Raw genomic sequence first — 26,410 nt, 5'->3', positions numbered from 1 at the left:
TATAGATGCTGGCGAGGATGTGGAGAAACTGGAGCCCTCTTGCACTGTTGGTGGGAATGCAAACTGGTGCAGCCACTCTGGAAAACAGTGTGGAGGTTCCTCAAAAATTAAAAATAGATCTACCCTATGACCCAGTAATAGCACTGCTAGGAATTTACCCAAGGGATATAGGAGTACTGATGCATAGGGGCACTTGTACCCCAATGTTTATAGCAGCACTTTCAACAATAGCCAAATTGTGTAAAAAGCCTAAACGTCCATCAACTGATGAATGGATAAAGAAACTGTGGTTTATATACACAATGGAGTACTACGTGGCAATGAGAAAGAATGAAATATGGCCATTTGTAGCAACGTGGATGGAACTGGAGAGTGTGATGCTATGTGAAATAAGCCATACAGAGAAAGACAGGTACCATATGTTTTCACTCTTATGTGGATCCTGAGAAACTTAACAGAAATCCATGGGGGAGGGGAAGGAAAAAAAAAGAGGTAGAGTGGGAGAGAGCCAAAGCATAAGAGATTCTTAAAAACTGAGAACAAACTGAGGGTTGATGGGAGGGTGGGAAGGAGGGGAGGGTATGTGATGGGCATTGAAGAGGGCATCTTTTCGGATGAGCACTGGGTGTTGTATGGAAACCAATTTGACAATAAATTTCATATGTTAAGAATAAATGGCCAACAGATATAGGAAAAAGTGTTCAATATCACTAATTATCAGGAAAATGCAAATTTAAACCACAATGAGTTATCATTTCACACTTGTTAGAATGGCTATCATCAAAAAGACAAAGGTAAGTGTTGGGAAAGATGTGGAGGAAAGAGAATCTTTGTATACTATAGAAATGTAAATTAGTACAACCATTACTGAACACAATATAGAGTTTCCCCAAAAAGTTTAAAATAGAACTACCATACAATCCATTAATCTCATTTCTGTGTAGACAACTAAAGAAATGACACTCTCTCAAAGAAATATCTGCATTCCCATGTTCATTGCATCATTATTCACAATAGCCAAGATATGGGAACAATTTAATGTCTATCCATGGATGAATGGTTAAAGAAAGTGTCAATTGTTACAACATGGATGAACCTGAAGGACACCATGTTAAGTGAAATAAGCCAGACATAGATAAACAAATATTTTATGATCTCACTTACATGTGTAATCTAAAATAGTCAAACTCGGTCGCCTGGGTTGCTCAATAGGTTAAGCATCTGACTTTGGCTAAGGTCATGATTTTACTGTTCATGAATTTGAGCCCTGCATTAGGCTCTGTGCTGATAGCTCACAGCCTGGAGCCTGCTTTGGATTCTGTGTTTCCCTCTCTCTCTGCTCCTCCCCCACTCATGTTCTGTCTCTCTCTCTCTCTCTCTCTCTCCCCCACATTCAAAAATAAATAAACATTTAAAAAAATAAAAAGTAAATAAAATAGTCAAACTCATAAAAGCAAAGAATAAAATGTTGGTTATTAGGGACTGCGGGGTAGAGGAAATGAAGACATTGCTCAAAGACTACAGTTTCAGTTATGCAAGATGAGTAAATCCTAGAGATATAATGTACAGCAGGGGACTAAAGTTAGCAATACTGTACTGTATACCTGAAATTTGATAAGAGGGTAGATATTAAGTGCTCTCACCACAAAAATATAACTATGTGAGATGATGAATATGGTAATTAGCTTGATTGTGGTGATAATTTTACCTTATTTACATTTGAGATATACACCTTAAATACACACCATTTTTACTTTTTAATGACAACTCAACTAAACTGGAGAAAAACACACTTCATCCCAAGCAGAATGACAGATTAGTACTACTTTCACAGACCTAATGCAGAATTCAGAAGTGGTGGTCCCATCACATTCCCATTTATTCATGAGTTTTGCCCTCACCAAATGAACAAACAAATATGCCCTGGAAGAGTAGAGTTGACTACATTAAAGTGGACCAAGAAGTAGCTCTACTTATAGCTACTGTGTCAAGTATGGTATTTTTTCCCTCAAGTATAATGAAATGGCATCAGGTACCTGGTATGTGGCCATTGAGTGACAAATGTATTCTTTTTCATCTCTATCAAGAAAGATCAGGGGCACCTGGGTGGCTCAGTCAGTTAAATGTCAATTTCATCTCAGGTCATGATCTCACAGTTCATGGGTCCGAGCCCCACATCAGGCTCTGTGTTGACAGCTCAGAGCCTGGAACCTGTTTTGGATCCTGTGTCTCCCTCTCTCTCTGTCCCTCCCCACCACCCCCTCCCAAAAATAAATAAAGATTAAAAAAAAGGAAAGATCAGAAACATTACCTGCTCCTGTGTGATCAGCAACAATATACTTTTATATTCTTGTCTCATTTTTTATCTTCATCTTTCTTTCATAGTTTTATCCATCCTCATTCTTCTTGAACCTGAGAATGTCCTAGGTTTTCTTGACTTCAATCCGTAGTGCTGAATAATTTGGCTTTAATTGGTTTCATCGTTTTGTTTTGTTTTGTTTTTTCTATCCTAAACATCTTGACTATTCTAAATCTAAAACTGGCTTTTTTTTAAGCTACAATTCTAGTCAAACTACATTTGACACCCACAGAGAGTATCCAGAGATCCAAAAAATACTGAACTTTAATTTTTTGGCTAGCTGATAGTCTTGATAATACATATAAACACAGGATTTTCTTCAAGCAAGACCTTGTAATGGAATCACCTTGACTTTAGCATTGCTCTTAAGATAAATAGGATAAGCATACATTCTTAACTTGATTAAAAAGACCTTTCATGATTTGTCTTCTGTATTCTTCTCCTCAAATTACCTGTTCCCCCTCCCTATCTCAAACCACCCTCTTCCTCATTCAGTGATCCAATCACATTGGCCATCCTAGTTGTCCTGGTTATCAAATATACTATATAATCCCTGCCAGTGGGTGGTATGTTGTTGAAGGCATCTCTCATTAAAATTTCTTAAACAAATTTCAAGTTCAATATTAATAGTTTAATTTTCTTTTTTTTTTTTTTTTAATTTTAGATATACGTAGAGAGAGCACAAGCAGGGCAGGGAGTGGTGGGCAAAGCAAGAGAGAGAAGTTCAAGCAGGCTCCATGCTGAGCAGGATCCCATGACCCTGGGATCATGACCTGAGCCAAAACCAAGAGTCGGACACTCAACCAACTGAGCCACCCAGGTGCCCCAGGATAATTTTCATTTTTAAAAGATATAAAGATTTTTAAAAGATTTTTTTATATTTAATACTTAAGAACTCACTCAGATATCTAGTTTTACATATCAGAGATCAAATTTTACAATAATGATACTTTGGTTGCTTATGGAAAAAGGAAATATTCATTTCTTACCATTGGATCACATGAAGGTGTGTGCATCTCAGCAAGTATGTTTTTGAAGTCTTCGTTGGAAACAAATCCTTGGAAACTCTGAGGTATGAAAGAGGATGCTGACTCATTTTCGTCAATCAGATCTTTATATGCCTTTGTTTGAGGTCGAGCTGAACCTTTTAGTATTATATAAAATCCATCATTTCCAACCACTGAAACAAAACAAAACCAAAAAAGATATACTGTTGACTTTATTTCCCAGGTTCTTTGATATAGACATGACCACATCATATTACACTTGCATTGCTTTTAGTAGATTTCTTCTATTCAATGAGGACTCTAACATAGCACTTAGATATTCACAAATAATTTACTCAAATAAAAAAGAATAGCAAAGACATGTTTCCACATCTGGAGAATTTTTTTCTGACAATTACAATAATCAATCCTCATGGAACTGATAGATTCTGGAAAAAGAAACTTGAAAGCATATTACAGTTAATGGGTTTAAGACATTTTGAGAAAAATAGGATCAGAAAACTCCTTGAACTCTTTAAAATGTTACCTCCTCCTCAAAAATGCCATTTTGCCTATTTTATATAAGTAAGAATATATATCTATTATTAATTTTTGTCTTTTCTTTGGACATGATGATGATTGTTCATAGAAGCTAGTTTGGAGATGCAGATCATTAATAGGAGGAAGAGTTTTTTCCAGTATTTCTCATACTTCACAATTTAACTCTCCACAATCGCTCCTCTAATTCCAGCTTCTAAAGTTTAACTATGTTCCTGTGTAAGTTTGGTTGGTTTATTCAGTTGTGAGCATTTTGGATACAACTTAAATCCATTCTAGTTCTTCTGAAACCTGACCTTTTGAAGAAACAGGACCTGGGAACCAGATGATGTCATTTTCCAAATGTTTACATTACTTTTTAGGATTGGAGCAAATTATTCAAGTGCTGTGAAAAGAGATTTTTTCTTAAATTTTTCTTATTATTTTGCTACAAATAGAAACTTTACAAATTGATTTTTAGGGGCAATTTTTTTTAATGTCTAAGTGATGCCAACTGCTTGCCTTTTCTGCTTTTTTCTAAATAAGTGCTTTATTAGTGGGGCTTTCTTGGTTACCATCTGTATACAATGACGACAGGATAGTGATTTTCAGTCTTCTTTAAAGCAAGGGTTGTTTTGCCTGAATACTTGAGCTTAAAATAGATGTCTTTCTGGATAGCACAATATCACTTGTCACTAAACATCTAATCCATGTGGTGAAAGCATTGCAGACACATTGCTTTTAAATAGCTGTCAGGTGAGCTGTATGGAACTACATTGTAGAAAGAACACTGTAAAGGGAAAGACAATAAAATGTTGTAAGAGTGGGAATGATTTTGATCAGTTACATAGGGGGAAAGGCAGTTGGGTAAAGCTGTTTTCCAATAAATACATTTGTATTTTGTTTTTGTATAGACTTAACTGGCAATTCTTAGCATAGAATAAAAATTGTAGAAAGAGGTACATTTTATGAAATAATTTTGTTCCAAAGGCTGCTAATTGCCTACCCAATATTAATATGCTCCTTTTTCTTTACCACCAAACCACAATTTTATTGAGTGCTACATACGCGCTTAAAAATTACGTTTTGCAGATATTCTTATATGCATCGCCCTGTGACATGATTCTAATTAATAAAACACTGGGAGAATTTTTGCTTTCCAAACGTGCATGCTACTCCTTCTTCCCGGATACCTAGAACAAAGTTATGATGTTGGAGCTGGAGAAGCATCTTGCAACTAAAAGGAAAAGGCAAGGAGAATCTCAGGAAATTCACCTTTAAATACGGCTTGTGACTTCGCATTATGTAACCTAAATAAATCCTAAACTTTTGTAAACTAGTGTCCTTTAGTTCTCTATTACTCACAGCTGAAAACAGTTTCTGTGAATATTGTACTTTCACTTAACTCTAACCATAAAATATGTTTGTTTTACTGATGAATGTAACTCTTCTGTTTCTCTGAAGAAAACCTTCCTTTTCCTTCAGGCTTTGGCCCAGTGACAGTGAACTTGAACAATTAATCTCTACTTACAATGCATTAGTTTTCACAATTACATTTTTTAAATATCTGTAATATTAAGGAGCCCCTTAAGGAGTTAAACTAATTAGAGGGGGAGTAGACTTTGAGATTCATGGAAAATATTTTAGTCAGAAAAGATTTCATCAGTCCTCAAATTATACTCACCAAAAGAATAAGTCAAATTACTCTATTCTGGAAGGTGCTAACTCCACTTATATATAAAGATGACGTTGCATTTGAAATGGTAAAGAGAGGACTATTTTTTACATAGATACCATGATTTTATTAGTAGTAATAGGTAGATACCATTTTAAATGATTCATTATATATTGATGATTCCTTCTTTCCAAATAAAGTACTACAAATGTATCAAGTGCTGGTCTAGGAGGCAAGGGGAGGGCCTAAGATTTGATCCTAGTGTTGCATTGATTCTGAATCTGGGAGAGTCAACATGTTCTTCAACTTCCAGTTCAAACCCTGTCATGCCAAATCGATTTATCTACATGTGTCAAAATTTTCTGTATTGTACATAATAAATTTTTATGTGGCAGTTACCATTGATTGAGTTTAAATAAACTATAAATTTCAAAACTGATATAAATAACTAAATTTTACCAATGAGAAGATTATTTTAAAAATTTTTGGCCAACATGAATTAATAAACTTTTAGAGATACAGATGAAAAAGACTTAATTATAATATTTGAATTAGTGAATAATACTTAAAATCTCATATTAAACAATATTAATTTGGAAATACTTCACTTAATATAAAGTTCATAAACTATTTTATTTAAACATGTTACATAAATCTATGTCCTTAGTTTCCTCATAATCACTTGAATCATTTCTCCATTCATCTAAAACAGTTCTCGGAAAAATTATCTTTACTACAATTGGTTTGGGATACAGTATATTTTGTATCTTTATGTAATTAAATTCTTGGAAATATTTTCCCAAGCTACAAGTACTATAATTATTTTCCTGACATTGACAAGTGTTTTTTTAGCTGTTTAAACTTCATAAAATAATTGTTCAATTTACTGCTAAAAATATTTTTTCCAAAATTAAAAAAATACAGAAAAAGTACAAGGAAAAAATAAGAATCTCCAATACTTATAAAAACCAGAATTTTTATAAGTGCATTTATTTTGAAACAGCGAGAGAGAGGTGCCTGGGTGGCTCAGTCAGTTAAGCATGTGACTTCAGCTCAGGTCATGATCAGCTGACTTCAGCTCAGGCTCCTGAGTTCAAGCCCCACTTTGGACTCTGCACTGACAGCTCAGAGCCGGCTTCAGATTCTCTGTCTCCTTCTATCTTTCTCCCCTGCTTACATGTTCTCTCTCTCAAAAATAAATAAATAAACATTTTAAAAAGAGAAAATGCCAGCATTCAAACATACTTTAGGAAATTTATATTAAAAAAAGAAACAGAGAAAGAGAGAAAGATGAGGGGTGGAGTAAGAGACAGAGAGAGACAGAGAAATCAGAATAATTTAAAGACTGAAAAAATCAAATATTGACATGGATGTGAAGTAAATGGAATTCTCATACATTGTTGGTGGGAGTGTAAAGTTGTACAATTGCTTTGTAAAAATGTCTGGCAGTTTCTAATGCAATGAAACATACATCTAACCTGTGTTTCAGTAATACAGCTCTACGTGTTTACTCAGAGGAAACAAAAGTAGATGTCCAAAAAAGGACTTGTACAAGAATGTTACTAGCAACATTAGCATAATGGATAAAAGAACTAAAAGCTGGAAACAGCTTAGGTATCCAACCAGAAGAAAATATATAAAAAAAATCTCTGGTATATACATGCAATGGAATACTACTCAGCCATAAAAATGAATGAACAATTGATTCATGTGACATGAATGAATCTCAAAAATATTATGTTGATTGAAAGAAGGCTTTCATAAAGAGTACATATCATTTGATTTTGTTAGAGTTCTAAAAGTTTCACACAAGATAGATTTATACTGAAAGAAAGAACAAGAAAGAAAGGAAGGAAGGAAGAAAGGGAGGGAGGGAGGAAGGAAGGGAGGGAGGGAGGGAGGAAGGAAGGAAGGTAGGTGAGAAAGACAGAAAAGAGCAGTTGCCTCTGGTGGGTGGGCCAGAGATTGGCAAGAAATATGGGAAGAACTTTCTGAGGGAATGGTAAAGTTCTATATCTTGATAGAGGTTTGGATTAGAGTAATTGTCAAAACTCATCAAGTGACACACTTAAGGTATGTGTGTATATATATATATATATGCACATCATTATATGTAAATTTTACCTTAAAAAAATAAAGGACTGGAAAGAAATATTGAATTCCAGGTAAACACTGATGTGTTTAGAAGTGAAATGTCATTCTATGGTATGTTAATAGAATGGATATTATGCAGATGTAGAGTGGGGGAAAACTGTAGGAAAAAATGTGCAATTACAAGATGATAAACATTTTTTATTACTTTCTTTGTCCACTGTTCTGAACGTATTACATATATTAATGCTTTTTATCCTCTTAGCGATCCTATGAGTCAGGTATTAGGATTGCTCCAATATCACAACTGTGGAAACAGAAGTCACTGAGCTACTAAAAATCCAGCCCTACCTCAAAGAACCAGTAGTGGTAGAGTCAGTATTTAAACACAACAAATACTATGACAACCTGCATAAGTCAGCATCAGCACCTTCTCCCTGTCTGCTGCCCTGCTCTCTTTGTCTCAGTATATGTTTTATAGAACTATGGTTTCAATTGTGGTAAAGTAAGACTACATGTGTGACCTACACAGATGTCGTGTTTCATTTTAAGTAAAAAAAGCACATTTTAAAGTAATATATACTAGTTTAAAATGTTAACAAATAAAAGTCAATATATGTATACCTGTAAGTACATATTTATGGTATAAACACTATATAACAAAAACAAATCTAGAAAGAGATTTGGTAGTATACTAATATTATAACTAATTGTTCACAAGAAAATGGAGAGTAATTTAAATAGAGATCATGGAAAAGGACATTGTTAATTATTGAGCAAAATAATAGTGCTTGATTAGGATTGAAACTATACCTGTCCTTAGATTTTCTCCATATGGTTAATATTCTTAGATCTTAATAGTGGGTTGACTGGCTATTCCAAAAAAAAGGGCTTGTTAAAAAACAACCTTTCTATCTAGAGTTCCAAAATCTAGAAACATAGCTCTTTCTGTTATCCAAACACACTAAATTTGTCACGAAGAGCAAGTATCACATATTGAGCATCAAATATTTGCCATGCCTATGTTAGGTGCTTTAACGAATTTTTTAATAATCCAAATGTCATACATCATAGTACATTTTTCAGATGAAGAAATTAAGGCTCAGAATCATTAAGTAAATTCTTAAAAATCACAAATCATTTTAACTTCTGTAGGCTTTCAAATATATTCCAACATCTGAAGGATACACACAACACATACAAACCCACAAAAACACATACATTTACATATATAGGAGTATTGTGCATGTATGCAGTATATTATATGTATAGTTATGCAGTATGATATTGTGTATAAGCACACATATTAAATAAAATGTATGCATATGTGTATATATAAAAATATAATTATAGGAAATATATAGAGACATATACACAGAAGTTACTTTCAGTGATTTTATAAAAAATCTCAGGATTATACTACTTACTGCTTTGTTACAAAGTTAAGTAAGAAGTTGAGCCTCAATTATTTCCTGAAATTAATGTAACTAATTTTACTTTTCCTTATTTATTAATCTACCAAAATTAGTTTGGTAAAGATTAAAAATAAAAGAATTTAGAAGAACTTTCAGAAATATATGCAGAGTCAGATAAACTTTGGGGTGACTTCATACAAAAATTTTGGGAGAAAAAGAAAATCCTCAAACAAAAAATAACATAAATTGAATTAAAAATGAATCAAAAAAGTATGGACTATAACACAATTAACAGGAAATTCTCAGAATTCATGTAACATCTGAAATTGATCCTCTAATATATAGAAAAATGATGTAAACACAATAAAAAAGGTTTAGAGAAAAAAATTACAATAGAGTTAAGCTTTCAAAGAACAATCGAAATATTAATTAAAAATCACAAAGTGGTGGGGCACTTGGGTGGCTCAGTCGGTTGAGCATCTGACTTTGGCTCAGGTCATGATCTCAATGGTTTCATGGGCTTGAGCCCCATATCAGACTCTTGCTGATGGCTTAGAACCTGGTACCTGCTTCAGATTCTGTCTCCTTCTCTCTCTGCCCCTCCCCTACTCACACTCTGTCTCTGTTTCTGTTTCTCTCAAAAATAAAGAAACATTAAAATTTTTTTAACAAAAAAATAAATAAATCACAAAGTGGTGTTAAACTTATGAATTGTGACAAAAATATATTTATTAATAATGTAAGATAAATATAAGCATTTGAAATTCCTAAGCAATGAGAAGGAACATATAAGATAGGTTTCTTATTCAAATTTTCTAAGTACACAAAATTATTTTATATAAATTTTTGAAAAACACAGAATACTCCAAGCATCTAAGAAAAATTTGACTGTAAGAATTAAAACAATATAGATTAAAATGGCATTAAATCTTGATTCTCAGACTTTGCAAAAGTAAAAGAATTCAATAAAATCAAGTTGGTTAAGAATCAATTTCAGGGGCTCTTGGGTGACTCAGTCTGAGTTGGTTTCAGCTCAGGTCACCATCTCATGGTTTGTGAGATTAAGCCCCAAGTACAGAGCCTGATTGGGATTCTCTCTCTCCCTCTCTCTCTGCCCCCTCACCCCCACTCACTCTCATGTGCTCTTCATCTCTCAAAAATAAATAAAAATTTTTAATCCTTAAAAAAAAGAATAAGTTTCCTAAAATTATTTATCTAGTCAAACTTCATGACATGGAAAGGCAAAAAAGAATTTTTATAAGGACTTGAAAAAATTTCCTAGTGGAGGACCTCATATTTAAAAATATCTTTTAACCACACTTGAATTAGGTAAACAAAAGGCATTCAAAAGGAATTGAGAATACTAATAAGGGGAAGTTTACTCATTTTGTAGCGACTTTTCAAAAGTTTGAATGCCACATATAAAGTTTGATTAAAGCAAACATGTTTGCGATTTCAGGGCTAAGGATCTCCCCCTCACTGGTTCAACTAAAATCAACCATTCTAAAGGGATTTACATGTTTCAAAGAGGTATAATTGGATGAATAAAGTCATGTTGTCACCTGGCTAATTCTTACTTGGCCTATAAAATTGAGTTTAAGTGTTATCTATATACCAGGGAAGGTTTTCCTGATTAATGCCCCTCGTCTGTGATCTTTCTTCACAGAATTTCTGTCATGACACTCTGCATGTTCCATATCACCAATAGATTCTAGCCTTTTGGAGAAGGATCTCTGACATTTTTTTGTGTCCCTCCAGCCCATAGCACATTGCCTAGATTATTTTAGACATTTAGCAAATACTTGAATGAGTGAAAGCTTAGTTAATGGTCCTTATTATATTTCTCTCCAAAGCATCTAATAAAACCTTTGGGGACTAACTCATTTTTTTTTCCCTTAGAATTCTGCGTTTGGGAAATAAAATAACTCTCCTTGATTGCCCCTTTTTTTCTCAGCCCATTAGATGGGAGTTTAGGAAAATTTCAGAAAGTTATGTGAAGTTTAAGCCAGGTGGCTTAATTCATGGTATCCTCATTATAAGTTCTAAGTGGTCCCAGAGATAATATAACAAAGGCAATGAATAACCTTTTCACAACTTTTACTATATTAAGGTATCTTTGGACATGAAATTTTTCTCTTTGGGGCAATTTTTCCACCCATAAGGTGCCAGGAGAAGTTATTTCAAGCACATGTCTCATAACCTTTTTTTAAATATTGCTATAACTTATGGAAGATGATCTATAAGTAAAACTGGATATTTAGTTTAAGATTAAAAAAAAAACTCAAATAAATATAGAGCTAACTAGAAGGGGTGAAAAGAAATTTATTTCATTTTATTTTGGGCAAAGACCCTCCACTGGAATAGTATCAATACTGACATTCCAGTCAAATATTGTAGAGATTTCATAAAAGGAGAATTTATGTTTTAAATTATTGGTGATTGTTTTTAATAACCTTAAAACTTATTATTTCTTAATATTTTTACTTAGTTCTCACAAAAAAAAGGACTAAGAAAATTCCATATTTCAAATTGCTTGTTCATATCTATAACATGTATGTTAAGAACAAGGCCTCTGATTTTTTTCAGTAAAATATTTCATTCATTTATTTAGACTCTACCTTGTTATCTAAAAGGAATTATAAGTAAGCTTATAAAAATGTATACATTATTGTTTTAAAAATCAGTGAAGAAATAGAATGAAGGAAAATTGAGTAAGAAAAAAACAGATAGAGGCAGGAATAAATTAAATTACAAAACAAACTCTGTAAAAACCTATAAATTTACAAGGAGATAATGGAGCATTTTTTTCCATTTTCCTTACTTTAAAAAATTTTTAATATAATCAGTTATCTGATTTAGCAACCACAAGAGATTTTTTTTAATGACTTGACTGGAAGTCTCAATACCACTGAATATATTTCTCCCAAGAGTTCTCAAAAAAGCAAGCAATGTAGTGCAAACACATATATATTCTTCATAAAACACATTATTTAAAATATCTTGTACCAGGGTATAACAGACTATTTATAAGGATTTAGAAATCACTTCTATATGGGAAGATCAAAAGGATGGCATCTGGGTATATGACTATTGGATTCACTGGTATAATCCAAAGGTAAGTGTTACTTTATCTGAAAGAATGAGTGAGTGACATCTATTTTCAGACTATCAATGAACAAAAATTATTGTGAATCAGTACTGTGTATCCAAGATTGCATTGGTTGGAAATTACCTGCACTACTGATTATTGCATATATTAACTTATCAAATATTTATTGAGTGGTTATTTTGTCCCAGCACTGAAGGTTAGGCCATATTTCAGATTACGAACATAAGTGTGTTAGAGTCAACTCTTGTTGGGTGAGGTGAGAAGAAAAAATAGCTTTAGAAAGCTGAAGAATTTGAGGTTAAGTCATGCCTGAAGAAAGTGTTATAGTATCTATGCCTAGAAGTTTGCAGGTAGTAAATTAAGAATATTTTTACCTCTAAAAATAAACAGAAGCACCTACAACACACAAAAAATGTGTTTTTCCTGACCTCAAATTACATAAAGTAGTTATCAAAAGCTTTCTGGTCTATTAAAACAAAGAAAAAAATCTCAGTAAAGATTTAAAAAAAAATATCTACTCTTAAGAAATATAACTTTCAGGTGGATTCTCCACTATTTTCTGGATTAAGATACACCCCTGGATAACAAGATGAAGTTTTGGTTCATGGTTGTTAATAAAAGCCAGTTAATCTTGAAAAAAAAATCCATATAAATAATAAGTTGAGCTTTAGAAATAATGGCTTACCCAAAGCCATTATTTCTAATAATAATTAAATATCATGAAGTTTGTACATAGGGATTCAAAATATGTTTTTTGGAAAATTTCACTGTGATTCCTAATATTAAGCTATACCACATTTTAATACTAAATTTGTAAATTTTAGTAAATTTTTAAAGTTCGTGGGAAAAACTTTGTGGATGCAAAACTGATGATTTGACTAATTTCCTCTACAAAATACCAAATTTGGGGCCAATACATCATTTAAATAACTTTTATTATTTTACATGTTCTAACTTCTGACTTATGATAACTAAACACCATTATCTTCCCTAAGATCACATTTTTCAATGTTCTATCTTGTTTTAAAATAAACAGTTCTATATATTTTCCTTTACCACTAAAAAACCATCTTAACCCTCTTATTAGTGTCACTTTTACAAAGTGTCACACTGTACTCTGAACATTTAAAAGATGAAATTTACATTAAACACTAAATCCAGGTGTCATGAAAAGGACATATCACATCAAGAACCATTCTTCTTTTGGTAGATAAGAGCATCACCATGCAGAGCTCTTCTCACACTAGAAAGGATCATAAAAGCAACATTGCTTTTTATGATCCATTATGTGAGCAAAGACATTCTAGATTATGCATAAAAGAAGTGTATCAGTTAATGCTACATATTGCTCCATGAACTTTTTGATGATATGCATTTAAAAACATTGTTTCTTGATATTGTAGATGTGCAGGAATTTAATTACCTAACGAATTATTTTATTTTATTTTATTTTATTTTATTTTATTTTATTTTATTTTATTTTATTTTATGTTTTTATTTTATGTTATGTTATGTTATGTTATGTTATATTTTATTTTATTTTATTTTATTTTATTTTATTTTATTTTATTTCATGTTTTATTTTTGCTTGAAGAGGCAGGAAAAGGCAAAAGAAAACAAAAGGTTGGCTTCAGATTCAAAGGCCCTTGTTTAACCCTTCACTAGAGTTGAACTAGTAAGGCTGAATTTCAGTCTTCAAACATAAGAAAGGGACAGTCCTACAAAGCTAAGATACATCTATCAAATGATTAAAAGTAGTTAAGGAATATACACATCATGAAACATTGTTACTCTAACATAAGATATTTTTAAAAAAGCTAATAGGAAGAAGTTTCTTTCTCCTATGGTAGTATTCCCCAGGTATGCTGCATAGAGCTGCTTCCTGAGGGGGGTAAGGAAAACACTGAGGTAACTTGTTTCAGCAATCATTTAGTGTCTATGTAGTATCCTGCAGGAAACATTCCATGCATGCTGGCATATTGAAGTCTTTGAACTTCCACAAATCTGTTTCCTCAGAAAACTAATTTCTGTTGGTTTGTTTTTTCTTTATATATTTAATGTTAAACATTTATTAAAGTTTATTGACCTCAACTTTCAGGGATCTCCAGGTGCTGGCATATATTAATGTATTAATGGTCTCCAATGGTTTCTGACTGGTTCAAAAAAAGTACTTTAAACAGTAGCTTATACAATGACTATTCAGCCATAGAAAGAATGAAGTACATGATACAATGTGGATGAACCACAAAAACATGTGAAGTGAAAGAAGGCAGACATGAAAGGTCACATATTGTATGATTCTGTGCATATGAATTTTCCAAAATAGGTAAATCCATTGAGATAAAAAACAGGCCAGTGGCTACCAGGGGCTAAGAAAAGGAGAATGGAAAATAACTGCTGTTGTGTTTTGGGTTTCATTTTGGGTTGGTGAAAATATCTTGGAACGAGATAGTAGTGATGGTTCCACATTTTGAATGTTCTAAATGCCACTGAATTGTACCCTTTAAAGTGATTAATCGGGGGCGCCTGGGTGGCTCAGTTGGTTAAGCGTCCGACTTGAGCTCAGGTCATGATCTCACAGTTCGTGAGTTCGAGCCCTGCCCCGCGTGGGCTCTGTGCTGACAGCTCAGAGCCTGAAGCCTGCTTCACATTCTGTGTCTCCCTCTCTCTCTGCCCCTTCCCTGCTCATGCTGTGTCTCTCTCTGTCTCAAAAATAAATAAACATTAGGGGCGCCTGGGTGGCGCAGTCGGTTAAGCGTCCGACTTCAGCCAGGTCACGATCTCGCGGTCCGTGAGTTCGAGCCCCGCGTCAGGCTCTGGGCTGATGGCTCGGAGCCTGGAGCCTGTTTCCGATTCTGTGTCTCCCTCTCTCTCTACCCCTCCCCCGTTCATGCTCTGTCTCTCTCTGTCCCAAAAATAAATAAAAAACGTTGAAAAAAAAAAATTTAAAAAAAAAAATAAATAAACATTAAAAAAAATTAAAAAAAAATAATGTGATTAATCATTAATATTATGTGAATTTTACCTCAGGTTTTAAAGACTTTATTGAGATAAAATTCAAATTCCATGAAACTCACTCTTTTTAAATGTATAATTCAGTGTTTTTTTTCTTTCCTTTTTGTTGTTTTTGTATATTCAAAGAGACATACATTCAGCATCACACACTAATGTTAGAATATTTTCATCATCCTCAAAAGAAACTCATGCCTCATGCCCCATTCCCCAAGTTTCTGTCAACTACTAATTCTTGTCTCAAATGAATTTTCCTATTCCAGACATTTCATATCAGTGAAATTATAAATATCTATTGTTTTTAACTAGCTTCTTTCATTTAGCAAAATGTTTTCAAGATCCATTCAGATAGTGGCATGTATCAGTACTTCATTCTTTTGTATTGCCAAATACAAATAGAATCCTCATTCTATTATGAGGATATAGCATATTTAAAAAAAAATCCATTTATCTTTTGATGGAAATTTGGGCTGTTTCCATTTTGGGGCTATTGTGAATAAATCTACTATGAACATTTGTGTACAAGCTTCACATAAGTGTATGTTTTCATAATATCTGGTATATCTAAGAGCAGAATTGCTGGATCAAATGATAACTTTCTGTTTAACATTTGAAGAGCTGTCAGAATGTTTTCCAAAGTGGCTTCACCATTTTATAATCCCATCAGAAATGTATGAGACTTTCAATTTGTCTACATCCTCAAAATTTATTATTGTTTATTTTTTATATTTAAACCATACTACTAGGTATGGAGTGGTATATAATTGTGGTTTTGATATACAATCCTCTAATGACTAATGATATTGGGCATTTTAATGTGCTCTTTGGCCATTTGTTTATCTTCTTTTGAAATGTAACTGTTCAGATAGTTTGTTCATTTTTCAATTGAGTTAATTGGCTTTTTATTATTGAGTTGTAAGAGTTCTTCATAATCTGGATGAGTCTCTTATCAGATATTTGATTTGCAAAAACTTTCTCCCATTGAAAGGGTTGCATTGTCACTTTTTTGATTGTGCTTTTGAAGTCCAAAATTTTATAAAGTCCACATTATCTAATTTCTCTTTGGTCACTTGTGCTTTCCGTGTCATGTTTACGGAAGCATAGCTTAACCCATGGCCACCAAGATTAATTTGTAAATTCTCTTTTAAGAATTCTATAGTTTTGTTCTTACATTTAGGTCTTTGATCCATTTTAGATTAGTAATTATATATGGTATGAGTTAAAGGTCTGACTTCATTCTTTAGCATGTGAATGGATATCCAGTTGTGCCAGCACCATTTGTTGAAAAAATGATCTTTTCCACAACTGAATTTTCTTAACACCCTTGTTGCAAATCAATTGACCATGAAATTAAAGCTTTATATCTGCACTTCAATTTATTCCATTAGTCTCTATATCTATTTTGTGGCAGTTTTACACTGCCTTGAAACTGTAGGTTTGTAGTAAGTTTCAGAATCAGATGTGTGTGTCCTCCAACTTTGTTGTTTGCTTCCAAAAAAAGTTGTTTCTTTTCTGGGCCCTCTAAATTTCCATATGAATTTTAGAATCAGCTTACCAACCCCTACAAAAAGACAGCTGGTATTAGAGATTGTGTTAAATCTGTATAACAATTTAGGAGTATTACCATATAAACAAAATTGGGTCTTTCGATCTATGAACACTGAGATATTTCTATTTATTTACACTTTTTCGTTAAATCTATTCCTAAATAGGTTATGTTTTTGAGGCTACTGTAAACGGAATTGCTTTCTTAATTTATTTTCAGATTATTTGTTGCTTGTGGTATTAATGCTCCTTTAAATATTTGGTAGACTTCAACATGAAGCCATCTGGATCTGGGCTTTTCTTTGTGGGAATATTTTTTAAATTACTAATTAAATATATTTATTTGATATAGATCTATTCAGATAGCCTATCTCTTCTTGAACCAGTTTTGATAGTTTGTATCTTTCTGGAAATTTGTTCATTATATCTAAGGTATATAATTTTTTGGCATATAGTTATTGTGTATTCCCTTATAATCTTTATTTTTATAAGGTCAATGGTGATGTTCACACTTTCATTGCTGATTTTAGTAATTTGAATGTTCTCTCCTTTTTCTTAATAAATATAGGTAAATGTTTTTTTTATTCTTTGCAAAAAACATAGTTTTGGTTTTGATTTGCTGTATTATTTTTATATTCTCTATTCCATTTATGATCATCATAATATTTAATATCTCTTTTCTCCTCTGCTTGTTTGGGGATTAGTTGACTTGTTTTTGCTTTTGTTTGTTTGTTTTAATATATAGCCTCTATGAATGGGCTTATTCCTGGAAGCCAAGAGACAGATCAAATTGTGACAAATCTCTTGGATGGAACTTTGAAGAGGGATCCAAACCTATTCCGCCACCTTCAGTGGATGTTGCTGATTTTCATGGCGACCATAATTGCAAGGCTGCTGCTGTTCAGGTTACTGCAGAACTAAGTTATAGTGTGATGGGAAGAGGGCAAGTCAAAATGCTGTAAAACTCACTCTTCTTACCAAGATTCCACCATTGTCCTTGAATAAATGTATCTTGGATTGTTATAGATCTTTTTCAGAATTCTGAAAATTTGATAATGACCGTTTTGCCAATATTTTCTGTGCATTTATGGATTTCTGGAAGTCCTTACCATGCCATTTCAAAAGGGCTTCTCTGGTTTATTTTTACAGCTGTTTCTTTTAACGTCCATTATCTGCAGCTGAACTCTATGAATACTCTTTAGGAAATGTCATCCTAAAACACTGAAGAAAGTGTTACTTTCAAAAGTCTTATTGCCTTTCAAATATTAAATTAATAGTATCATTTTTTCAATTCTTATTTTGCATGTTAACATAGCAAGGCATCTTATGTGTTATCTGACCATTCTGCCTGTATTATCTTGTCTAGCTTAACTTAATATCTCTCTCTCTCAAGTTTGTCTTTTATAAAATAAGGATTATAACATACACGTCATAGGGTTTTGAAAGTATTAAGGACATAGTACTTATAAATAATTTACAATAGTGTCAGATCAATAAATATTATATAAAATATATAATTATTTTGTGAAAAATGATGTTGGTGTACTGATAGGGATTGCATTAAACCTACAGATTGCTTTGGGTAATATAGACATTTTAACAATATTTTTTCTTCCAATCCATGAGCATGGAATGTCTTTCTATTTCTTTGTGTCGTCTTCAATTTTTTACATCAGTGTTTTATAGTTTTCAGACTACCATTCCTTCACCTCTTTGGTTAAGTTTATTTGTAGGTTTTTTATTGTTTTTGGTGCAATTGTAAATGGGATAGTTTTCTTAACTTCAATTCCTGCTGCTTCATTTTTAGTATATACAAATGAAACAGATTTCGGTACCTTGATTTTGTATCCTGTATTTTTACTGAATTTGTGTATCAGTTCTAGCAGTTTTTTGATGGAATCATTAGGGTTTCCTTTATAGTATTATGTCATTTGCAAATAGTGAGAGTTTTACTTCTTCCATGCGAATTTGGATGCTTTTTAGTTCTTTTTGTTTTCTAATTGCTGTGGTCAAGACTTCCAATGGTAGGTTGAATTTTTAAAAGGGGTGAGAGTAGACATCCTTGTCTTGCTCCAGACCTTATGGGAAAAGCTCTCAGTTTTGCACCATTGAGTATAATGTTGGGGGTAGGTTTTTCATATAAGACCTTTATTATGTTGATATATGTTCCCTCTAGACCTACATTGCAGAGAGTTTTTATCATGAATCAGTGTTGTACTTTGTCAAATACTTTTTCTACATCTATTGAGATGCTCATGTGGTTTGTTACCATTTCTCTTACTGATGTGACTATCACATTAATTGTTTTACGAATATGAACCACCTTGCATCCCAGGAATGAATCCCATTTATTCACGGTGAATGATTTTTTTAATGTATAGTTAAATTCACTTTGCTACTATTTTGTTGAGGATTTTGCATCTATATACTTCTCTTTTTTTGTGGTGTCTTTATCTGGTTTTGGTATCAGGGTGATACTGGCCTCATAGATTGAATTTGGAAGTTTTCCTTCTCTTCTATTTTTTTGGATTAGTTTGAGAATAATGGGTATTAATGCTTCTTCAAATGTTTGGTAGAATTCACCTGGGAAGCCATCTGGTACTGGACTTTTTTTTTTTTAACTGATACAATTTCATTGCTGGTAATGGGTCTGTTCAAATTTTCTATTTCTTCTTACTTCACTTTTGGTAGTTTATGTTTCCAGGAATTTATCCATTTCTTCTAAGTTGTTGAACTTGTTGGCATATAGGTTTTCATATTCTACTACAATTGTTTGTATTTCTGTGGCATTGATTGTTTTTTCTCCTCTTTCATGAGTGATTTTGTTTATTTGAGTCCTCTTTCTCTCTCTTTTTTTTTTTTTTTAATGAGTCTGGTTAGAGGCTTATCAATTTCTCCAAAGAAGACATACAGAAGACCAACAACCATATGAAAAGATGCTCAACATCGCTTATCATTAGGGAAATACAAACCAAAACTACAATGAGATATCACCTCACATTTGTCAGAATCACTTCACAAAACAAAACAAACAAAAAATACCAGAAACAGCAAGTGTTGGTGAGGATGTGGAGAAGAAGGAACAATCTTCCACTGTTGGTAGGAAGGAAACTGGTATAGCCACCGTGGAAAACAGTGTATGGAAGTTCCTCAAAAAATTAAAGTAGAACTACCCTATGATCTAGTAATTGCACTATTAATTGCATTAATCCAAAGAGATACAAGAACTCCTATGTTTATTGCAGCATTATTTGCAATAGCCAAACTATGAAACCAACCTAACCGTCCAGTTATAGATGAATAAAGAAGATTAGCATATATACACAATGGAATATTATTCATCCATAAAAAGATGAAATCTTGTCATTTGGAACAATATGGATAGAGCTTGAAAGTATAATACTACATGAGATAAGTCAGTCAGAGAAAGACAAATACCATATGATATCACTCATAATGGAATTTAAGAAACAAAACAAATGAGCAAAGGAAAAAAAAGAGAGAGAGACATACCAAGAAACAGACTCTTAACTATAGAGAACAAACTGATGGTTTAGAGAGGGTAGGTAGGTGGGAGGATGGGTTTTTAAATGGTGATGGGGATTAAGGAGTGCACTTTTGTAATAAGCACTAGGTGATGTTAGGAATTATTGAATCACAATTATGGAATTGTTGAATGTAACTCTGTATGTCAACTAACTGGAATTAAAATAAAAACTTAAAAATTTTTAAATAAAAAAATAAAATAAAATATGTAATTATTATCATCATTAAAAATTTTTTTCCGTGGCACCTGGGTGGCTCAGTCAGTTGACCGTCTGACTGAGGCTCAGGTCATGATCTCCTGGCTCGTGAGTTCAAGCCCTGACTCAGACTCTGTGCTGACAGCTCAGACTGGAGCCTGCTTCAGATTCTGTGTCCCCCTCTTTCTCCGCTCCACCCCTGCTTGTGCTCTGTCTCTCTCTGTCTTCCAAAAATGAACAAACATCAAAAAAATTTTTTTTAATTTTTTCCAATTTCTAGCCCTTCTCTAATCCTGTGCTTTATTTTTTTTCATAGACTGTATTTCCTGAAGTTATATTATGTGTTAATTTTATATTTATTTTCTTTTTTCCCACATTAGAAAATAAGTTCCAGTGACAGTCACTAGCACATATCAAACACACAATACATGTTGTTAAATAATATACAGTTATCAATAATATAAACATAAATTTACTTATTTATGTTTATATTATTATATGAAATGGAAGCCAGTTCTATGCCGTTTTCCTTCCTAAGCATTTAGCACAATACCACATTGGGGTTTTTGCACATATAACAAAAGTACATAAAAAACTTTATTTAAAAACAACTCCCCATAATTTGGCAATGCTGTCATCTCTTCTGAAATATGCCAATCCAAAAATTAGCCTAGAGAGGTTGAAAAATATTAGTTCCATTCTGACTATTATCTAAATAAAATCAGATAGGTTAAAAAAACTATCAATTTCTAGATACTGAGTAGTGCAATTATATAAAGCAAAAAAAAAGTAGTTTCTTATTAGTTGAAAATATTCCAATAACAGAAATGGAGGAAATTATGCACATATGGCTGGTATTGCTTACTAATACTCCTGTACCAACTGTTCAGAGTAGGTATTTATTGTGCTTAGGTAGCACCTGTTCTGATTTCTGATCAGATGTTGAATACTTTTTTTTTCTAATGTTTATTTATTTTTGAGAGAGACGGAGACAGAATGCGAGTGGGTGAGGGGTAGAGAGAGAGGGAGACGCAAAATCCGAAGCTGGCTCCAGGCTCTGAGCGGTCAGCACAGAGCCCGACGCGGGGCTCAAACTCACAAACCACGAGATCATGACCTGAGCGGAAGTCGGAGGTTCAACTGACTGAGCCACCCAGGCGCCCCAGGTGTTGAATACTTTTAACATTATCTCTTGTTATAAGTTTCACTGTTTAAGAAAGTAAGAATCAATGGCAATATTAGAGAAATAAATATCAAGGTAAAGGGTCTTCGGTATTGCCATGTGATTGAAGGGCTTTTTTGTTTCTGTTGTATTAATTTTCTCACAACCATCTCTTGGATGGGGAAAGACAGAAATGGAACTGGGTCCTCAGAATGCAGATAAATACTGAAAAAAATTTCTGGCCAGATTTCAAGGACAAAACTTCATGAATCATAGGGAACTCCTTAGTTGCAGTGAAAGCACATCCATACTTTAGGATCAATGCATGTTCTTCAAGACCATGTTTGCCTTTAAGAGACTCTTAATCTTTATGGTAGAACTAAATATTTACCTATTTCTATTGTAAGAGCATATTATTTGAATTATGGTCAATTTACTTATGGAAAAGATGCCCACTAAATTTTCTATGAGAATTAGCTACTGTGTTTTTAGTTTTTAATTAATTTATTTTTAATTTATTTTTTAAGTTTTTTATTTACTTTTGAGAGAGAGAATGTGCACATAAGTGAGGGAAGGGCAGAGCAAGACAGGGACAGGATCCCAAGTGAGCTCTGTGCTGACAGTAGAGAACCTGATGCAGGGCTTGAACTCATGAACTGTGAGACTGTGACCTCAGCTGAAGTGGGATGCTTAACTGACTGAGCCACCCAGGTGCCCCATTACTGTGTTTTTATATGTTGTATGAAATTTAAATCACAACAGAAAAGAAAGTCTATGCAGGCTAAAAAAATGTTAAAATTTAGTAATATAAAAATATTTTTTATCATTAAAAACAAATACAAAAGTTTATTTAAGTGAAGAACTATGGTGTTTTTGAAATAACCTCATAAAAGGTGGAAATAAAATAAAATAAAGTGAAAGAAATAAAAGAGAAATAACACTGTTAAGACTTAACTGACTTCAAAAAGAAAACAGTAAAGATGATACAGATATAAAAGAAAAAATCCCTTATAATAATTATTTCATGGAAATGTATCAATGTTAATATAATGGTAGATAGTAATAAATTTTGATCTAGGATCTAATTCCATGTTAGCCACTAAATTGAATTCTCAAGTAAGCTAATTTTCTCAGCTTTCGTGAGCTTTAGGTTGCCAATCATAAAAATGCCTGCTGCTCAGGCCATAATATAAGGGATCCAACGGAAAACTCTTGAAGTTACTTGAATTAAGTAACATATATAGATATAGATATAGATATAGATATAGATATAGATATAGATATAGATATATGTACATATATAGATATATATAGATATATATGGCATAAAGATTATTATACCTAGTGTATAGTTTATATAATTTTTATTACAGTAATATAGGTAATATCTAGATATAGTAATATTAATATAGTAAATAAGTAATAAGTAATCTCATAGTAATTATGTTTTAGTTCCATTTCACTTACACTAGAGACATATATGTATTATTCAGTACTTAAAATCAGTACTTAAATAATATTGTTATCCCTGTTAATATTTTATTGTTTAAGAAAACTGAATGAGAAGATGAGTGAGTAAATGGTGAGTTTAGGAAGCGGCTTTAAATAACAAAACTCCAAAGAACCTTCCAGAAGAGAACAGAAGAGCAAACAGCTGTGTGGAATTGCAGGCGAGAAACCAAAGCCTCAGCCACAGATTGAAGTCAGCAGCCTGGTGACAAGGAGCTACTAGGAGGAACACTTTAAATAATAGCAGAGGGGGTGAAAGACATACATGAATAAAGAAAAGGGAGTGAGAAAGACACTTTGTTGCACCTTTTTTTAAAGTTGGATGAAGGAAGAGATTTACAAAGGTCAGATATTTAATGAATTGACTGCTTTGATAGTGAAACAGAACTGGCTGTCAGAATCAGATATCTTAAAAACTCAAGAGAAGGATTTTGATACAGATATATGTAAAGACAAAGACTTCTACATTTTTTAATAAAGTGTTTCAAAAAGCTCTATTGAAATATGAATTGAAAAACCTCATTAAATATAAAAGATCAAATTAAGTTGATAAGTGTTTGTCAAGGAATGGAAGTTCACATTTTAATAATCAATCACCCAAGTTATAAGAACCATCAGAATAGTTATTGTTTCCAGCTGTAATTTTAAAAACTTTTGAAAAAAACAAATATGTAGTTACAAACACTAACACAAGAATATAGACTTATTGTGAAAAATTCAATGCAAATATATATATAAAAGAAAACTTGTTTCCTTTCACTCCCTCAATTCTCCCCTCCACCATGGTAATGATTTTTAAAATGCCTATTTTTGGAGTGCTTTCTGGATCTACTTCTACGTATTTTTTATTATGAGTTTTTATATATGTATATATACAGATGTTTACATATCTATAACTTCAAGTTTTTCATAAATATGTGAAAATATGATCATATTATTTATATAATTCCACAATTATTCTATTTGTATCCACTGTTATCAATACGTTTAGTAAGTTTTCATGTGTATATATACAGAGATCATTCTTCCTAACAACTGCCTAGGATTTCATTGGAAACATGTATCATAATGTAGTCTTCTATTCCATAGAAAAGATGTATCATAATGCAATCTGTCTTCTATTGGAAAACATCTAGGTTGTTTCCATATCTTTTTTTTACCATAACAAATATAATTTCAGGGATTTAGGGTAAAACAAATTAATTTTGAAATTACTGTCCTCAAGCTAATGCAAAGCAATTTTGAATGTTCTTTCTTGCCTTTCAAAATCATTTTATCCTTTGCAAAACTCCTATGATTTAATTTTCGCTGCTTGATGTCAGATTAAATGAAACTAATTATGAGAGATGGCCATTGGGGGAAAACTCTTGAAACATGTCAATACACATATAACATATTTCAATAGACACATGTTCTCCAAAATTAAACAGTTAGATTTTAAATGCCATGATCCCAGAAGAGACTCTGTATAAAAACAGTGGCATAATGGACAGAGAATGAGGTTAGCATTAAGGCTAAAGTATGTTTGAAATTTAATTTTAATCAGAAATATTCTGCATGATATTTTGTGCCTTATGGTCCTCAACCAGAGAGAATAATAATAATTTCTTTTATTTGTTCCTATGAGGAATAAGTAAGGGATATCTCCTGACACAAAGAATGTATTAAATAAACTTAATTCTTCTTTTCTAATAGGTATTTGACAAATGCAGAAAATGGTGCTGAACTCTGTTGGGTTAGATGCGTATGTGACTTTGTGTGTGTGTACATTTGTATACCCCTCAAAAATCAAAATATAAAATACTTTTATTAATGCGTCCAATAAATCCTTGATAAGGGGACTAGAAATTTAAAATTGGGAAACCAAAATCTGTCCGGAGAGTTCTTTTTGCCCAATATCTGGGTCAGTATCTGGATAAGTCAAATAATTGCCATGGCCATTTACTGTCATAACTGAAAATAAATGCGAGATTGTAATCAAATGTGTATATCAATGAGTGGTTTTCAAAGTATGGTCCCCATACTAGCACTATCACCTGCAATATTACTGAAAAGACAATTAAGCTCCATCCCAAACCTACCAAACTGGAAACTTTAGAACTGAACACAGCAATATGAGTCCTCTGGGTGATTCTGATGCATACTCAAGGTGGAGAAAATACTAGCGTATATCTTTAAAACATGTACTAAAATGTGGAATGTTATTCATTTCACTATTTACAACTATAAACACAATACACCGAAACGGTACACTTTTAACATATCAAGTGAAAATATGAATAGTACAGAGAATTCAAAATAGTGACATACATTTTATGTTGCCAAATTTCCCTCCAGATTAGTCTGTTACCTGTGCTGCCTTTTACCCAGGTTTCAGAAATGACACTCCTACTAAGTGTTTTCAGATGCTCATCAGTTAGCTGAGAGGTCAAATCTGGAATTGTTTTCAGCATCTTCCACACAGTTCTGTGTTCACGCAATGTCCTGTAAATGGGCCTGAAAGTAACAACAACAAAAAGATTGCAAATTGAGAAAATGCAGCTTAAACACAAAGAAACAAACCAAAAAAAATTCTTGATTTTTGAGTTTTCAAATTTGTGTGTTTTTTTTTTTATTTAAGGCTTGCTTAAGGATACCTATGAAGATATTCTATTTTGTCTTGGTAATCAACTTTAGAATTTACTCTCCTTGCAACACTAAGATGCATAAGTTTCAGCCATGAAAGTTTAAACTTCAGGAAATTACATAATGCCTTTACCTTCTTTTTATAGACAACTCAGTGCCTTAATAGTAAGATTGTATCTTTTCTTATTAGTTGTCATAATAATTAAAACATCTTTGATATAGTAAAAAGATTGATTTTTTTTTACCCATTGTATACTTTTGATCCTTTCCAAGTACTATGAAAGTTAGAGCAAATGATGCTGCAATTTAACATTTGATAAATACTTTAACTGAAAAATGCATATGTAATTTTAAATAAAACACACTCATCATTTGATGGATGATATTTATTTGCTTCAATCATTAAACTCCCTCTTTATTAAATATAATACCATAATAAAGATACAAAATTAATGTTATCCTAAGTTCTCAAGAGACTCACCTATCATCCTACTGCTAAGTGCTCAGTATTTTTCAAGCAGTTTAAAAAACTCTATTGTGAAAAATCAGTTTGGTAATGGAATTTTGGATAAACTCAAATTTGCCAGAAACAGTTCCAATTTAGATGTGATGTCCAGTTAAGCCTCCTGATATGCATGTGTT

The 26,410-nt window shown here is 32.5% G+C and overlaps 1 protein-coding gene across 3 annotated transcripts in view; it reads right to left on the bottom strand.

Annotated features, from left to right (window-relative positions):
- The window catches only part of CNBD1 (cyclic nucleotide binding domain containing 1), a 457,457-nt gene that overhangs the window by 216,529 nt on the left and 214,518 nt on the right, over positions 1-26,410 (bottom strand). For all 3 annotated transcript variants that reach the window (XM_053896366.1, XM_053896367.1, XM_019453410.2), the window contains exons 5-6: positions 25,494-25,639; positions 3,349-3,539 (exon numbers count right to left, since the gene is read on the bottom strand). In XM_053896366.1, coding sequence (XP_053752341.1) covers positions 3,349-3,539; positions 25,494-25,639 — 337 coding nt within the window. The remainder of the gene's footprint in view (positions 1-3,348; positions 3,540-25,493; positions 25,640-26,410) is intronic.

Source organism: Panthera pardus, unplaced genomic scaffold (assembly GCF_024362965.1).
Source record: "Panthera pardus isolate Hobbes unplaced genomic scaffold, ASM2436296v1 HiC_scaffold_7, whole genome shotgun sequence".
Lineage (NCBI taxonomy): Eukaryota > Metazoa > Chordata > Mammalia > Carnivora > Felidae > Panthera > Panthera pardus.
This window is presented reverse-complemented; position numbering and strand designations above follow the sequence as displayed.